This window comes from Denticeps clupeoides, chromosome 20 (assembly GCF_900700375.1).
Source record: "Denticeps clupeoides chromosome 20, fDenClu1.1, whole genome shotgun sequence".
NCBI lineage: Eukaryota > Metazoa > Chordata > Actinopteri > Clupeiformes > Denticipitidae > Denticeps > Denticeps clupeoides.
Genome location: NC_041726.1, coordinates 13,919,117 through 13,937,257, shown reverse-complemented (window position 1 = coordinate 13,937,257; position 18,141 = coordinate 13,919,117). Strand labels below are relative to the sequence as shown.

At 41.0% G+C, this 18,141-nt stretch overlaps 2 protein-coding genes across 4 annotated transcripts; one reads left to right on the top strand and one right to left on the bottom strand.

The window, feature by feature from the left end:
- Positions 1-426: 426 nt before the first annotated feature.
- ccdc93 (CCC complex scaffolding subunit CCDC93) lies at positions 427-10,922 on the top strand. 2 transcript variants are annotated; one of them, XM_028964465.1, is made up of 22 exons: positions 427-545; positions 871-984; positions 1,856-1,950; positions 2,353-2,464; positions 2,755-2,853; positions 2,934-2,990; positions 3,085-3,185; positions 5,262-5,298; positions 5,540-5,638; positions 6,201-6,251; positions 6,339-6,539; positions 6,860-6,922; positions 7,000-7,073; positions 7,158-7,239; positions 7,327-7,401; positions 7,494-7,565; positions 7,791-7,899; positions 7,972-8,054; positions 8,133-8,170; positions 8,367-8,451; positions 10,289-10,402; positions 10,494-10,922. In XM_028964465.1, exons 1-22 carry the CDS (start codon positions 462-464, stop codon positions 10,548-10,550), a joined length of 1,902 nt encoding a protein of 633 aa, XP_028820298.1. In that variant the 5' UTR covers positions 427-461; the 3' UTR covers positions 10,551-10,922. The 2 variants fall into 2 exon arrangements, with proteins under 2 accessions (XP_028820298.1, XP_028820299.1); XM_028964466.1 differs by lacking the exons at positions 427-545; positions 871-984 and adding an exon at positions 995-1,818 and having other exon boundaries at positions 1,926-1,950.
- Positions 10,876-18,133, bottom strand: ddx18 (DEAD (Asp-Glu-Ala-Asp) box polypeptide 18). 2 transcript variants are annotated; one of them, XM_028964463.1, is made up of 14 exons: positions 17,977-18,133; positions 17,636-17,812; positions 17,343-17,504; positions 16,557-16,692; positions 16,328-16,428; positions 15,971-16,170; positions 15,760-15,874; positions 15,543-15,682; positions 15,308-15,469; positions 14,119-14,271; positions 13,889-14,002; positions 11,844-11,900; positions 11,531-11,708; positions 10,876-11,392 (listed from the first exon to the last, which is right to left on the bottom strand). In XM_028964463.1, exons 1-14 carry the CDS (start codon positions 18,080-18,082, stop codon positions 11,244-11,246), a joined length of 1,950 nt encoding a protein of 649 aa, XP_028820296.1. In that variant the 5' UTR covers positions 18,083-18,133; the 3' UTR covers positions 10,876-11,243. The 2 variants fall into 2 exon arrangements, with proteins under 2 accessions (XP_028820296.1, XP_028820297.1); XM_028964464.1 differs by having other exon boundaries at positions 17,636-17,809.
- Between the last annotated feature and the right edge of the window lie 8 nt (positions 18,134-18,141).

Below are 18,141 nucleotides of genomic sequence, written 5' to 3'. Positions count from 1 at the left end.
GAGGTGAAGTTTCTACACAGATTTCATATACATCGATTTCATAAATCAGAAACATCTGACCTGCTCAAAAAAACAAACTAGTTTTCAGTTCTAATATAACTTGTTTCATTTTATCTAATAATCTTTGGTCTGAGAGATTACGTTTCCAGAAATGTTTATTTCTTACCTTGTTGTAGGGGCCTTCTCACAAATGTAAAGTTAATTTAGAGTTAAACACACAAAATGCAAACTGAATTTCCATGCCTTGCAACATGCCCTTGATGTTTTGACACACATCATATTTATAAAACCTTTGTATTTACTTCCATAAACTTATTTTATAAAAGAATGTGTTTTTGCCAACACGCTATTAAATCCATATTTTGAAGCGGACTGCAATCAGGTGTCGTGAACATCTCTAGCCTCGCCCTCCCTTGATGCCTCACGGCCATGTGACCGTCACGTGACACTCGGCGTTCAACATGGCGGCCACGTCAGTCTTCCAGAGAGTGAGAGCGGGCTCGAAAATCGGGGCACAGTACGACCAAGAAGGAAATCTAATCCAGGTGAAGAGAATCGTTTTATCATCAAGTCATCATTTTACGTGATCGTCTGACAGTAACTAGCATATATACGTTTTTGGCACAGCCCATCCCAACAAATCTTTGCCATTTTGAATAATTAAGTAATTAACTTAATAATTTACAATAAAATCGTTTGCGTAGGCAATTGTGTTATGTATGATTTGCTGAAGCCAAAAGTGGCTTTTGCAGAGATCTGTTGACAATTATTTGTAATAAGTTGCACCCTGTATACAGCATCAGAATCTGCACATGGTCATTTTTGACTGCCAGGCTTCCGTTTAAAGATGCCTTCTGTGCCCGCATGCAGGTGGAGACGCGTGAGGATGAGGAGCAGAACGTCAAGCTGGCGGAGATCCTGGAGCTCCTGCTCACAGCTGGTTACTTCCGAGCACGCATCAAAGGCCTCTCTCCTTTTGATAAGGTGGGTTATGCATCAAAGTTTAGGGATGAGTGCTGAATAATGAAACAGCCCAGATCACAGTTCGGGTGCACGCATACTTACATCTGTAATAGTTTTAAGTAAAGGAAATTTTTTATCGAATATTAGTTTACTTCTGCCGGAATCACGCAATGAGCTGCCAGAACTAATGCTCCTTTTTACTTTAGCTGAACCAGAATACTGTCTACAGTAGTTACCCACAATATGATGCAATCACAGTTTGTTGGATACAACAACAATGCTATTAATATGGCAACAACAATGATATCACAATAATGCTTATTAAATAACGTATGGCAGATTGACAAGAAGAAGGACAAAATTCTCATAATGTAACAGAATTGTATCATATCTTTAAATTCTAATGAGGCGGAGAGCGGCCTATAGAAGTTGAGGTGGCATTCACGGAAATCACGTCATCAACACCGTTCACCAAACACAATGTTTGCCGGAGACGTGAAGTTTCTTCAGAGTCTCACGTGACTGACCTAAAAAAATCAGTTTGTGCTCATTTTCACGTCCAATCACCTGCAGTGCTTCACACGTTTGGAAGCCATGATTGTTGGTGGAGATAAGGGAGTGGAAGGTCTTTCCAGAGAATGTATCACCATTTCTGGCCACTGCAGAACCATAGACAGGCTAGTCTATGTTTAATAATCTCACAAAGTAAAGTGTATTGTGCATCTTTACAGCCATATTTTCATTGTATTATGCAAGACATACAAACTAATGCCACATCAAAAAGTTTTAAGGACTTTAATAAAATGGATCCAAAGAGAGGAACGTTTCAACTCGTTTTCAACTCCTGAATCTTTGGTAAGACACAGTAAAACCTTAACGTCTGATATTCTAGGTGGTTGGAGGGATGACCTGGTGCATTACAACTTGCAATTTTGACATTGATGTTGATCTGCTTTTCCAAGAGAACTCAACTATAGGCCAGAAGATGTGAGTAATGGAAATTATTCTATAAAGTAATCTTCAAATGCGTATTACTTACTGTGGAGAAATACTCTCATCTGGAAGCAGGTATGAGACAGTAAAATTCCCCAGTCGGCTGTCAGTTTAGATAATCAAAGAGCTTTCTTTCCTTCAATTAATGTATGGACTTCTTTTTTTATATATATATTTTCTTTCCATCGCGTCACAGTGATTATGCCTATATTGTAAAACTCTTTATTTTAATTATTTTTTTAAACTTATTTTACTCTTTAACTGTGTTAGAGCTGGTGGTCACATTTATCAAATATAGTATAGCATTTAAAATATTTGTGTTAAATATGATTAGCTGGTGGTGTTACGGCCTGAAAGATTTGCAGATACGTATAACACAGTTTGCCTGATTCCTAGAGCTCTCACCGAAAAAATTGTGGCAGTTCTACCCAAAATGAAGTGCCCTCATCGCCTGGAGCCCCATCAGATTCAGGGTCTGGACTTCATCCATATCTTTCCAGTCATACAGGTATGAAAAGCAAGACCTTTTTCAGACTTGCAAATGTGCTTCTTTGGTTAGATTGGATTTAAGTGTTAATTAGTTCTAATCCAGTAGTAGCTAAACCTGTAAATGACAAATAGGCAAATTATCAATTTCTGATATAGATATCCGTTGTTTTTTCAACCACAATAAACTGACACCTTTATACAGAAATATGTAGCATTGAAAATTCATTATTGCCCCAACTTGAACCTATATGGCACTGATAAGATGTCTCCTGCATTCACCACCGATAATGCATTATCATGTGGTTCCAGTGGCTGGTGAAGCGGGCCATTGAAACCCGCGAGGAAATGGGCGACTACGTGCGAGCGTACTCTGTTTCCCAGTTTCAGAAGACACACAGATTCCCCCAGGTGAGAGAACAAAAATGTTTTCATCTTTTCGAGGTTTATGTGGATGGTATGACATGTAATCTGTTACACATCGGCTTCAGGATGAAGAGTTCCTGCTGCGGAGAGATAAAGTGGTGAAAGCAATCCTGGACGTGTCTGTATGTAACATTGTATTGTCTTCTGTACAACACTCTTGTTTAAAAATAATAATAATAATTTCAACATAATTGTTCTATTTCTCTCTGCCCACAGGATGTTTATAAGCCTCAGAGGAAGTACAAAAGGCAGGCAGATGCTGGAGAGCTTCTGGATGAGGAGTCCAGGGTGCATTCTACTCTGCTGGAATATGGAAGGTGGGTCCCTGCGTTGTCTGTCCTTGTTCCTCTTCATATGGACACCTTAGATGATGTGAGGTTACATGTAGGGGCCTATCATTTCCGCAATGCTGTAAACGCGGATGAAATCACAGAATAATGTGGTGGTAGTAGCCTAGTGGGTAACACACTCGCCTATGAACCAGAAGACCCGGGTTTGAATCCCACTTACTACCATTGTGTCCCTGAGCAAGACACTTAACCCTAAATTGCTCCGGGGGAGACTGTCCCTGTAATACTGACTGTAAGTTGCTCTGGATAAGGGCGTCTGATAAATGCTGTAAATGTAAATGAATAAATCGGAATCCACAAAAAAAAATGCGGAATTGTGTATAATTTTTCTGGTTTCTGGTCGCTGTATCCCAGCGATGGCGAAGAGGCCGTCCACGCCGAATCTTGACCTCTTGCCTGACCGTTTCCGCACATGCGCACGCACAATCAATGTTTTTGTCATTGTGACTCGGTGACACAACAAAATGTGCACAAAATATGTATTTAACCCATCACCCTTGGTTAGCAGTGGATCCAGATCAGGATTCCAGATCTCCCCGATGTTCCTTTGTTTGATACGTTTTTTTTTTATGTTGAGGTCTAACGTGAAGCACTTTTATTTTACCAAACGAAGAATGTGTAATGTTGTAATATTTACATTTACATGTAAATGGTTCACAAAAGCGAACAGTAAATGCCCAAGCACTTTGTTGAACCATGATTTAATGTGAATTGTCATATTGCAGGTTATTTTTTCCCCAGCTAGTCCATAACTACATTGTTTTTTGTTGAATAAATATGTTTATAATAGATAACATGGAATTCAGAAAAAATTTAATGGAAAAAAATAATTAAGGAAAAAAAAATGGAATTTATGGTGAATTTACCTGTATATAGATTAGTTATATCTCGAATATTAAAACCCAATATTCGATCATCTTTTGCCATTTTCTTGACTGCCCCCAGTCCATTAAGAATGGCAGGTTATTTGCTGTGAGTATTTTAATTCTGACCAGTCGTCTGTGAGCATTGATGGTGGCCTGTTACACTAACTGAATCTGCTGCAAGGCTGTTGTGAGCACAGACGTGTTTTACAGCATCCGTGTGATTGGTTTCTGTCACCTTTAATCATGATGTTTTACTGGTTTTGAGAAGCATCTTGAGTCCATTGTTGTTCCTGTATGGACAGCATGTTCAGTCTCCATGTTTCAGTGGAGTGATTGTCATTGTGATGCACTGCAGCACAGCACACGGTGACACAGTGAAATGTGTCCTCTGCTTTTAACCCATCACCCTTGGTGAGCAGTGAGCAGCCATGACAGTGCGTGTGGGGATGGTGCTTTGCTCAGTATTCCCTTTTTGAGCTGGTAGTAGTCAGATACCATATTCTGAGAAATCAATCAGATGATATGTTCCCATAGTAGTTCAGGATAAATTTGTTTTCTATGGTAATTGTGTCCAACTATCAGGGTTCTTACGCTCATTAAAAACCTGGAAAATCCATTTTCAGGTCTTGAAAGGTTTTGGAATTCATAATACACATATAAAGTTCTGGAAAAGTCATTGAAATCTGACTGACACATGAATGTATGACAAAGTACATGTTTCTCGTGCAGTTTTTTTCCTATGTTTACAACTAAACGTTTAAAACTTGTGCAGGTTTATAGTATCTTTACTGGCTTTACGCTTTGAACCATGTCACGTGCTGCTGTGTACGTAGCTTCCGTATCCCAGCACCTCCGCAGCAGCACGCCTCCTTTTAAAATCATGTAAATTACAAATGGTAAATTACTATGCCAAAGCTTTGTAAAGACCGACGGGTTCTAGTGGGTATAGAAAGTGGGTGCGTGAGATGTGATAGTTATAATGAAATAACGCATGTTATGCATAATTTTTTTCTGGGGAGAAAAACATTTGACATGTTTTATTGCTTTGCTTTTGACATGCATTGACATTATTGCGTTTGACATGTTTTATTAAATTGATATATGGTTGAGAAAAAAAAAAAAAAAAGGTTTACATGAATGAGAATTGCATTTTTTTCCTTCTTTCTCCATGATCTAGGCGTTATGGATTTAGCAAAGACATAAAACAAGAAAGGGTGAGTATCCTATCCTTGCATACAGAGTAATATATCAGAATAGTGCATATGTTCTAAGGATGAATGTCATTGTTTCTTAAAGTGGTTGCACACATACGCATCCTGGAGGAATGTTGACTTGTTTAACTGCACCATGTAGATGTATAAAATGACAAACTTCAAAATGAAAAATAAAAATGGTTCACGTCCGAGGTGAAAACATAATTTAACAGTGGTCACAAAGGTTTCTGCTTCTCTCCAGGCAGAGGAAAAGAAAATTCTCTTGACGCAGGGGTCCCAGGGTACGCCCGCAGGAATGTCTGATCTTTCAGAGGATGAAGACCTCCAGGCCGCTGAAGAGGTATGTAAACCAATGAATCCTAATTAATCTTTCATCACATCTTTAGTAGGAATAGGATGGGAAAGTCATAAATGTTAAGACTGGAGTACTTCTACGTATTCACACTGCTTCACTCTGAAATAGCCAGAAACAAAATAATTGGCTGATGTGGGTAAAATTGACCCACTGATTGGGTGACTTTATGGACTGATATCAAAAAAGTGAAATGATTGTCATTGTGATACACTGCAGCACAGCACACGGTGACACAGCAAAATGTGTGCTCTGTATTTAACCATCACCCTTGGTGAGCAGTGGGCAGCCATGACAGGCGCCCGGGGAGCAGTGTGTGGGGACGGTGCTTTGATCAGTGGCACCTCGGCGGATCGGGATTCGAGGCCGCTTTCTTAACCGCTAGGCCACCACTGCCCCACAAACACTCAACACAGTATTTTTTGGGGTGTTGTGGATGAAAGGGGTATATGTTTATATATAGATACTTTTGATCTACAGTATTTATTTAATGTACAATTTTACATATCAATCCGTCCTTATCTTGACCTGAAACACTGTCCTCATACAGCTTCGTATTAAAACACTCATGACCAGCATGGCTGCCATGGCAACTGAGGAGGTAAATGCAGTTTCCTTCGACGCTTCATGAGTATGTGCATTTGTTGAGGAGTCGTGTGACGAGGTGTCTTTCCTTTTGCTTTTTCAGGGCAGGCTTACTGCCAGCACTGTGGGTCAGATCGTTGGCCTGCAGTCCGAGGAGATTAAACAGATTGCCTGTGAATATGCTGAGAAGGCAGAGAGGTCTGCAGAAGGTCAGCCGGAGCGGTATGGACCGGTGCAGCAACACCGCAGGATGATGGCATCCATAAACCGGAAGATCCAGCAGAAAACCAAAGAACTTGAGGAGGTGGGCACACATTTTGGTGTGTGGGTGTTTATTCCCCCACCCTTTGACAAAAGTTCTACCTGATATCAGTTTTGTAACCCCAAAAAAAGAGCTACAGGCTACTGATTTGTGAATTACTTGAATTGCTCAAGGTCTAGGTCCATTACGAGGTTTCGTGAGCATCTGCTGCGTCTCTCTCTCTCTCTCTCTCTTTCTCTTTTATATTTACGGCATTTTGCGGACTAGAGTTGTCCAGAGCTACTACTATTTGCTTTGTAGTCCATATCTGATCTTCACAGGATGATTTAAGCTGGACTTAAATCAACAACTCTCCTTCTCAGATTCAAGCGAAGTATTTTGAAGTGAAAACTACATGTGAAGAGGCAAAAAGCAAGCTAACGGAGGTGAGTGGAGTTTCCGGGCCGTATTTGAGTTATTCGGCTGGACGCTAGAGCTGTTTTTTCCGGTCCGTTTTCCACAGGCTACGGAGCTGAGCGGAAGGCTGGAGGGAGAGCTAACCGCTCTGGGAGATGTTGAGGCCCAGGCGGATTCCAGGTGAGTTCAGCTTGTCCCTGATTCCAGTAAAAGTTCATGATTTCAGGTGCTGAATGTTAGTCCATGTGTGTTCTTGTGCTGTAGTGTCCTGGAGAAGCTCAGAGCTCTGGTGGCCCTGAACGAGAACCTGAAGCAGCAAGAGCAAGAATTCCGCACTCACTGCAGGGTTGGAGACGTTCACAAGAGAATGTTCATTTAGGATCTGTGGATTTGCATCTCTTCTATACTAATATGGAGTTAAATATTATTCCAGGAGGAAATGGCTCGACTGCAGCAGAACATTGAGGATCTGAAAGTTGAGTCTGGCGATGACACAGATGAACAGAAGGTGCCTTCAGCATTGTAACTGATTTGTAATGTTCTGTTTGTATAACATTATCTCAGGAATCTAGAGAGATTAAATGCTTATCATTTGTTTAGGAACGAAGACAAGTTATTGAGAATCAGTATGGTGCTGACAAAGAGAAGCTACAGAAGATCAGACTGTTGATGGTGAGATAAACTCAAACAGTATAAACCTCATAGTATTTTGGATTGTTTGAAATCATAAAAACACATAAAACATGGCTCCTTAGGGGTATAGGCCCATCAAGCTATTGACATTTTTACATGAATAATGTCAGTCTTTAGATTTAGTACAAAAGCTGATTGTTTGGTCTTCTCATCGATGTGAGAAGCTCAAATAAGTAATAATAATCTTTCATGAATACTCTTCAGGCTAGACGCAACCGCGAGATCGCCATCCTGCAGAGAAAAATTGATGAGGTGCCCAGTCGGGCAGAGCTTACACAATATCAGAAGCGATTCATCGAGCTTTATGGCCAAGGTATGTGTTTTACCTGCTTTTAGTCTTATATGTGGGTTCGTCCTTCTTATGGAACCTTTTTTTTTCCCCCAGTTTCAGCCACACACAAAGAAACAAAACAGTTTTTCACCCTGTACAACACACTTGACGACAAAAAAGTTTACCTTGAAAAAGAAGTAAGTGGAAAAAATGGATTTATATCATCTATGGCTGTTGAAACGTTGATTTTGCTTATTATTATCCCTAACCCTCAGGTGAACTTGTTGAACTCCATTCATGACAACTTCCAGCAGTGAGTATTCAGAAGAGATACTGTTGTCACACCTAAACTCTCTCTTACTATGTGTATTAGAATTCACATCAGGCTTTGGCTACTGGAGCAATGTGAAATTTGTAGTTTTCCCTGATATAATGACAAATCTTGTTTTTTTTTCCCCATTTGTTGTTACCTATTCTGTTGAATGATTCTGAATTCTTTTGCTGCCCAGAGCCATGGCGTCAGCTGGTGCCAAGGAGCAGTTCCTGAGGCAGATGGAACACATTGTGGAAGGAATCAAACAAAGTCGAATCAAGGTAGCCAAACTTACACTTACAGTAGGGCCAAAAAGTCATTGGCACCCACCGATTGCGCAAGTTCCACTTAAAAAGATGAGAGGTCTGTAGTTTTCATCATTGTCTCTCAAGGTTGATGTGTAAAAAATATTTATCACCTACAAACAAGTAAAAATTCTGGCCCTCACAGAACAGTTACTTCTGTATTAATGGTGCCTGTTTGAACTGGTTATCTGTATAAAAGACACCAGTCCATACCTTCAAACTGTCAGACTCCAACCTCCACCATGGCTAAGGACTCCCGGGACCAGATTGTACACCTGCACAAGACTGGGACTATCTACATTAGACAAGCAGCTTGGTGAGAAGAGATCAACAGTTGGAGCAATTATTAGAAAATTGAATCACTGACAATCACCCTCAACCGGGGCGATTATGCAAGATCTCACCTCGTGGGGTACAAATGACCTTGAGAACGGTGCGGAAACTACGTTGGGGAAACTGGACAATGACCTGAAGAGAGCTGGGACCACAGTAACAAAGGTTACTAATGGTAACCACGTAGTCATGCATTAAAATCCTGCAATGCTCGAAAGGTCCCCCTTCTTAAAACAGCACATGTCCAGGCCCGTTTAAAGAGACCATGTGAATGATCCAGAGGATTGACTGGGAGAATGTCATATCGTCAGATGAGACCACAATAGAACTCTTTGGTATAAACGCCACTCGTTTTTGGAGTGAGAATTCTGAGAAGCATCCCAAGAACACCAGACCCACTGTGAAGAACGGGGGTGGAAACTTTATGCTCTGTGGTGGCTTTTCTGCAAAGGGGACAGGATAACTGATCTGTATAAAGGAAAGGATGAATGCAAGGGCAAAAATACCAGCTACAGTATGTGCAAACCCGGTGAAGACCTACTGGAAACGTTTGACCTCTGTCGTTGCCAACCAAGGTTACATGACCAAGTATTTAGGTGAAATTATGTTATTGGCCAAATACTTAATTTCTGCACCATTATACAAATAAATTCTTTATAAATCATACAATGTGATTTTTGCTGGATTATTTCTTTTTACATTCTGTCTCTAACAGTTGAAGAAAATTACAGACCTCACTCATCTTTTTAAGTGGGACAACTTGCACAATAGGTGGCTGCCACACTTTTTTTTTGCACCACTATACAGGTTCCACCAAGCTCATCAAGATTCTCCAAATGGGTTTAAGATTTTTAATGTAATCCCCTATAAACGTTGCTAGATCTGGTATTGCTATTGGTTTCTTCTTTTAAAGTACTGAGCAAAAGTCTCAGGCACCAACATGAACCAGCAAAAAACAAACTATTGTTCACTTAAGCGGCAAGCAATTTTGTTAATGCAACAAACCCTTATTCCAAATGGTGATTGATCTATCGAATTTATTAATTGCAGAATTTGATATAATGATATTCCATGCATAGAGAAAGAGACTAAAAAGTATCCACTGTTATCATATTGTTATGACAAAATTAGAACCCATCTCCATTGTAGGAGACCATTCATTTAAGAGTTCCTTTAAGACCAAGTTCTAGATTTCTGGAAATCAGATTTAATTATTGCCATTTTTACTTTTTATAATGTTTGTGTTTTACACATGTACTCAAGAAGTTAATAGGAAGAGGCCTTTTTTCTAAGATTAGATCATTGTATGTTTTAAAATATAATTTTGACCAAACCTTCATTCATCAAAAGTCTCACTGAGAAACTTTAGGGTGCAGGAATCAAATCTTAGATAATTTGCCTTAACCAAGATTTGATGTGTCTGTGGTTTGCAACATAAAAAAATATATTTTATAAAGTGCAAATGTCTCACTTTCAACAGAATGAGAAGAAGAAGCAGGAGAATAAGATGAGGCGGGACCAGCTGAACGACGAATACTTAGAGCTGCTTGATAAGCAGAGACTTTACTTCAAAACAGTCAAGGATTTCAAAGAGGTAAAGTGGTATACAGCAGACAAACTTTAAGCATTTAAGAAGGGAAAAAAAAAAAACAAAAAAAAAACTAAAGTTTTTGTTTTCTTTGCAGGAGTGTCGCAAGAATGAAATTCTACTTTCAAAACTGAGAGACAAAGGAGCTTCCTAAGAGTCACCTTTCCTTCCACAACATGGTTGTTGATATTGTGTTTTAAATCTATTTCATCTGTATGTGTCCGTAAACTAAATTATGGCTTTACATGAGTAGGACCAAGACTGTCCCGATCCATCTAATTTCCCATCAGTCGCCATTCAGTTAAGTATATAATATTAAACTGATTTAGGTTTTAAGAATTTGTATGTTCCCAAACCTGGGGACAGATCATTCCAAATTTCCAGAAGCTGCCTTTTTGCTCTGATCACTTTGAGAAGATTGCTTTTACAAATGTTAGTGTAGGATTTACTAACTCATTCATTTAAAATGTAGACAACAGTAAACTATTGGATCTTTAATAAATTAATCAATCAAAGGAATGACAAACCAAATTCAGTTTTTCTTCTCTCTTCCGTTAATAAAAAGGTAGCAACTGAAGCATAAGAATTTATTCATACTGACTGAAAAACTAATATCAGAATAGAACACCACCAGAGAAAGAATTAGGGCCATGAGTCTTTTAACAAGTATACAGAGAACTTCCATATGCAGTAAAGGTGTTCAGAGAAACCTGGAATGCTTGTTCTAGTAGCAAGTTACGTCCTGAAACACAGACAAGACCTTAAAGAGAAACACACAACTCTTACATTCACCTGTATAACAAAAAAAACAAAAAAAATGGCTGCTTATAGCCAGCAATAGAAATATTTAACGGGAGAACTGTCTGCGGTCTCCTTTGCCTCCTTTATTGACATGCTTGAAGATCTTGGCTTTGTGCATGTTCTTGGACTTCTGGTAGCCAAAGCCTCCACCACCACCTCTCTTCTGTAGCTTCGCTCCCTTGCTGCTGTGCACGTCTGGAAGAAGTCTGGGTTAAGGAGAATACTACAGACAAATGGAACAGGGCGAGGCTTACTGAATACAGAAGACTGTCTTGTGCATGTACTTTACTTTTAAATAAAGATCTGGAGCATAGGGTGGTATAAAGAGGATACTGAGGTCCACGTATGGGGGGACTTTGAAGCCGAAGGACAGTGCCACCTGTGGGAGGTTGAGCGTCTCAACATTGTAAATCTGCTTCAGAGAATGAGAGTCGTATGCTCTAACGTAGGATTTGTAGGCCTCTTGTGCAGATTTGTGCAGGTAATAGTTCTTCTCAATTAGTTTTTCCAGCTGAAACACAGCAGACAACATAGTAATGGACCTTGTGTCACTTATAGCTTCAGGTTTTAAGTAATATGTTGAAAATACTCCACCTAGAAAGGATAGGAGAGGAATATGGTAAAAACGATGATACTATGTACCCACCTGTGACTGGATATCTGATATCTTGCTCCAGGAAAACTCAAATTCACTCAGGGGAACCTGAAAGATCATTAAAATCAGACACATTCCAGTGTAATACTAGGTATACAGGGAGTGCAGAATTATTAGGCAAGTTGTATTTTTGAGGAATAATTTTATTGTTGAACAACAACCATGTTCTCAATGAACCCAAAAAAACTCATTAACATCAAAGCTGAATGTTTTTGGAAGTAGTTTTTAGTTTGCTTTTATTTTTAGCTATTTTAGGGGTATATCTGTGTGTGCAGGTGACTATTACTGTGCATAATTATTAGGCAACTTAACAAAAAACAAATATATACCCATTTCAATTATTTATTTTTACCAGTGAAACCAATATAACATCTCCACATTCACAAATATACATTTCTGACATTCAAAAACAAATCAGCGACCAATATAGCCACCTTTATTTGCAAGGACACTCAAAAGCCTGCCATCCATGGATTCTGTCAGTGTTTTGATCTGTTCACCATCAACATTGCGTGCAGCAGCAACCACACCCTCCCAGACACTGTTCAGAGAGGTGTACTGTTTTCCCTCCTTGTAAATCTCACATCTGATGATGGACCACAGGTTCTCAATGGGGTTCAGATCAGGTGAACAAGGAGGCCATGTCATTAGTTTTTCCTCTTTTATACCCTTTCTTGCCAGCCACGCTGTGGAGTACTTGGACGCGTGTGATGGAGCATTGTCCTGCATGAAAATCATGTTTTTCTTGAAGGATGCAGACTTCTTCCTGTACCACTGCTTGAAGAAGGTGTCTTCTAGAAACTGGCAGTAGGACTGGGAGTTGAGCTTGACTCCATCCTCAACCCGAAAAGGCCCCACAAGCTCATCTTTGATTGATACCAGCCTAAACCAGTACTCCACCTCCACCTCGCTGGCGTCTGAGTCGGACTGGAGCTCTCTGCCCTTTACCAATCCAGCCATGGGCCCATCCATCTGGCCCATCAAGACTCACTCACATTTCATCAGTCCATAAAACCTTAGAAAAATCAGGCTTGAGATATTTCTTGGCCCAGTCTTGACGTTTCAGCTTGTGTGTCTTGTTCAGTGGTGGTCGTCTTTCAGCCTTTCTTACCTTGGCCATGTCTCTGAGTATTGCACACCTTGTGCTTTTGGGCACTCCAGTGATGTTGCAGCTCTGAAATATGGCCAGACTGGTGGCAAGTGGCATCTTGGCAGCTGCACGCTTGACTTTTCTCAGTTCATGGGCAGTTATTTTGCGCCTTGGTTTTTCCCACACTCTTCTTGCGACCCTGTTGACTATTTTGAATGAAACGCTTGATTGTTCGATGATCACGCTTCAGAAGCTTTGCAATTTTAAGAGTGCTGCATCCCTCTGCAAGATATCTCACTATTTTTGACTTTTCTGAGCCTGTCAAGTCCTTCTTTTGACCCATTTTGCCAAAGGAAAGGAAGTTGGCTAATAATTATGCACACCTGATATAGGGTGTTGATGTCATTAGACCACACCCCTTCTCATTACAGAGATGCACATCACCTAATATGCTTAATTGGTAGTAGGCTTTCGAGCCTATACAGCTTGGAGTAAGACAACATGCATGAAGAGGATGATGTGGACAAAATACTCATTTGCCTAATAATTCTGCACTCCCTGTATATGACCATGAACCACAACAAGGAAAGCTGACATTTAACATTTCTGTGGGTCTCACAAATACCATTATAATCATTTATATTTTTATCCATTAAATTTTAATGACAGTGAAAAGAAAATGCACAGCAAGGACAGCACACAGTGACACAACAAAATGTGTCCTCTGCTTTTAACCATCACCCTTGGTGAGCAGTGGGCAGCCATGACAGGCGCCCGGGGAGCAGTGTATGGGGACGGTGCTTTTGCTCAGTGGCACCTCACCCGATCGGGATTTGAATCGGTAACCTTCTGATTATGGGGCCACTTCCTTAACCGCTAGGCCACCACTGCATATCCCAACCCAATCACAGCTTATTACATAAAACTACATACAGGAAGGACGTACCTTTGCTTGTTTGAGGAACCTAAGGAAGCCAAGTTCTTCAGGTCTCAGGATAAGCAGAGCATGGCCTCGACCTTCAATTCCACGAGCCGTTCGACCAACCCGGTGGATATATTCCTAGCGTAAACAAAATTTGAAAGACTTAAAACATGCAGCATTGTTGAATCAACCTAAAAAATACAAAAAACAAAAGTAGGAATTGTTTTAATTATAATAGAAAAAACTTTTGATACCTTTGGGTCATCAGGAGGGTCATACTGCACAATCCAGTCAACTTCAGGGATATCCAATCCTCGGGCAGCCACATCAGTGCAAAGCAGGATACCGGAGTCAGCATTGCAAAATTGAAAGAAGGTGGTGGTTCGTTTGGTCTGCTTTTGCTTTCCCTGGGAAAAAAAATATTTCAGTGGTTTTAATATTTGCATGAATTTCCTATAAAATCCAATTAATCATTTAATTTTTTTACTGAAACCAGTATAGTGCAGTTTTGTAGAGTGAAGGGTGGAGTAGACTGTTCAGTGTGTGAGGGGGCAGCATGGTGCTCAGGAGCAGATTACATTTTTCTGATCACATGAAACTTCTATCCACTTATATTAACTGAAATATTTATAATTTTTAGATCAATGTCTAATACAATAATACTAGACAAGAAAACAGTAAATGTAAACTGTAAAATGTAAAACACTTAAACAGCATAATATAATCAAACGTCTGGGAAATCAGACTTCCACTTAGGAAGCAACAATCACGTCCTGTTGTGCAAATGGAGTAGACAACGGGTGGAAATTATAGCAATTAGCTATAATTCCCCAATAAAAGGCGTGGTCATGCGGGTGGTGACCACAGACCACTTCTCAGTTCCTGTGCTTTCTGGCTGTTTTGGGCACTTTTGAACGCTGGCAGTGCTTTCACCCTTATCCAGAGCAACTTACAATGTGCTTCCATGTTACCATCGATGAAGTAATCAGTTCTGGATCCTCGTCTATGGCACATCAATGCAAGCTGTGGCAAGGTTTACTGTGTCTGTCAGCGTCTGTGTCCAGAGCATGGAGTCAGGTCAGTATATCAGGAGGCGGCCAGAGAACACAAAGATCGCCAAATTCGCCACTGACTGCCATTAGGTACCAAGATGAGATCCTCAGATCCCTTGTGAGACCATATGCTGGTGCTGCATTAGGTTCCTCCTAATGCAAGACTACGCTAGACCTCATGTGGCTGGAGTGTGTCAGCAGTTCCTGCAAGACGAAGGCCTTGATGCTATGGACTGGCCCACCCCTAGACCTGAATCCAACTGAGCACATCTAGGATGACATGTCTCCCTCCATCAATCAGTTTTTTTAGCAGTGTATATACACACACACACACTATATACAATTTTACAAGTAATTATTCAACAAAATCCTTAAGAAAGTAACCACTTACATGAATGGCCATCACTGGCAGGTCTATGTAGTTCAACAACTCGTAGTGGAACTTGACAGACATGCACGAGGAGAAGAAAACCATCAGTTTCTTCTTACGGTTCTTCTTCAGGAAGGTGAAGAGGAGGAGGAATCGCTTTTCTGATGGACACACCACATAACCCTTGAAAGAAAAACACATCAAAGTAAATGCAAGTGCTTTAACATGTAACACACTCTCAATGCCCACAACATACCTGCTCCAGTCCTTCCACTGTGGCTGTATCCTTATTGTCATCAACACCAACATAGAGTGGCTCCTTCTTCAGTGAAATGCGAGCCAAGTCCTCCACTTTACGGGTCTGTGTGGCAGAAAACAGCATGGTCTGTCTCCTCTCTGTAGAAATAGAAATGGTAAAACACGATGTGAACAACGCATAAATGCAACAGCAACTGTGTACCTGATAAACTTACTTGGCAATAACTTGATAATTTGCTTCAACTCTTCTTCGAATCCAACCTCTAGAATACGATCAGCTTCATCAATGATCAGACACTGGAGGTTCTTAAACATGAACCCGGGAGTATTCTGAAACCAGAGGCAAATTCAAATAATCTAGGGTTACTATCATAAACCAATGCAAACCAGTGTCGTTCAGATATGCAAGAAACACATCTAGGTTACCTGTAAGTGGTCCAGCAACCTTCCGGGAGTTGCCACCAGGATGTTGACACCATTGGCTAATTTCTGTGCCTCAGCAGATCGGTTGCTGCCACCCATGACGAGGCCGTAGGTATGAATGTGGTGCGTCATCAGCTCTTTCATCACACCATACGTCTGCATGGCCAACTCACGTGTGGGTGACAGGATGATCACACCAGTTCCTTTGAGAGAGCGTGGTTGGCCACTCATTATAACATTAAAGCTCACAAAATGTAGCATTCAGAACACACCAGTGTATTAATTCCACTTCCTATTGAAATAATTCAGCGAATTAATCAAATCGTGGCAGTTTTACATGCACATTGTAATCAATCTTACCATTTCTGGGCATGAACTTGAGTTTGTAGATGAGCTCAATGCAGGGTATGAGGAAGGCCAACGTTTTGCCACTTCCAGTTTTAGCAGCAGCCAAAACGTCCCTGCACATCAAAGTACACAAATCGCCAAAAAGATCAGTTTTTGATACACAGACAAGACCTTGAGTCTCTAACAGATCCCCCAAACTCTCAGCATTGAGATGAACATTGATGCATTTGTAATGGCTCACCTTCCCTCCAGAAGAGGACGAATGGTCTTGTGTTGGATCTCAGTCATGTGTTCAAAGCCCATGTCCTTCACACCCCTCAGTGTGTTCTCACTCACCAGATCAGCCAGAGACACAAAGGACTTGTCCTCAAATGCACCTTGAAAGCAACGTGCACCAATGTTAATGCTAGGCTTTCGTAGAACGTGAAGCACTTTCCACCCCCACCGCAGCAGCCCAACCCCTGTAGTACTACACCGTGGGAGCATGTGTCCACAACAAAACAGTGCTACATGACCAGGATAGTGCTTGGTACTTTGATCCGCAAAGCGCCCCTGGTTGCAATAGACATCACTTGGTGTAAATGAAACTTCTCAAAGTCAGACACACACAGGAAAAGCTTCAGGTTAACCTGAGTGCACACAGTCAACTGGACGCAGGATGCACATTTGCTGTCAATCACTACCCAATCTGCAAATACGATTATTAACTTTTCTTTTTGTTAATCTCAATGAAGACAATCTGCCTAGCCTGCTACAAGACCCTCGTCACAACATATTTCAGAATGAGATTAATTGCAAATTCAGTCAGAGAGACTTAAGTCTCAGAGCGACGTTAGTCAGAAATGACAGGGACAGTCCCCCACTGGAGACACTCAGGGTCCTGATCACGTAGTAAGGTAGTAAGTGGGATTTGAACGTGGGTCTTCTGGTTCACAGGCGAGCGTGTTACCCACTAGGCTACTATCACCACATAAACGATGGAACTGCCAACAACAGCACTCTCAGTCTGATCTAAACCAGTACACACCCGTCAGACCTGCAGGAAGCTCAGGTCCATCATCACCATCTTCATCACCCCCGGTACTTTCTCCTCCATCGCCTTCTGCCATTTCGGCACTCGAGTCTCTTTCATCATCTTCAACTTCATCAGCATCTGCATCATCCTGGCCACTCTTCATTTTCTTCAGACCTACACAGAAAACTTGCTCGTTGAAGGCTATCAACCCAACAGTACTTCACAGCTAATTATACAAAAGAACAAACAGGTTTGCGAATAAATGGCAGTAAAAACCCTCCAGTGCACCCACGCTGAAAACGCACCTTGCGGATCTCCCGTGCTCGTGTGCTTTCTCTTCTTTACAGAACTGGGAGGTGCAGTTTCATCATGTGCGAGGAGGACCTTCTGCTCGGGCTTCATCGCCGGGCTGGGTTGGTTCAACTGGGCCACGGCGTCCCCCTTAATCGTGTCGACTGGAGACCCCTCGGTACCAACATCTTCTATACCGAAAAGACATTCAATTACCAGCGAACTACTGCTTTACTACACTACTACAAATTAAATTACATATTAAACAACTTTTATTTAAGAGAGAGCCAAACATGCATCCGTTCTCCGAGTCTGAATCAACTAATATACTACTCCAACAGGAAATTAAATGTACCGTTTTCTTCCAAATCGTTCTGTGTCTTCAGTTGCTTGCGTTGCTTGTTCTTTTCACTTCTTTTCTTAATTTTCTTTCGCAGGATCTTCATCTGTAGATCAGCCATGTTTCTAGCAGGCGATCGTACACGTGTGCAAAAGGACCCCTACCTAGTAGCCTTAACAG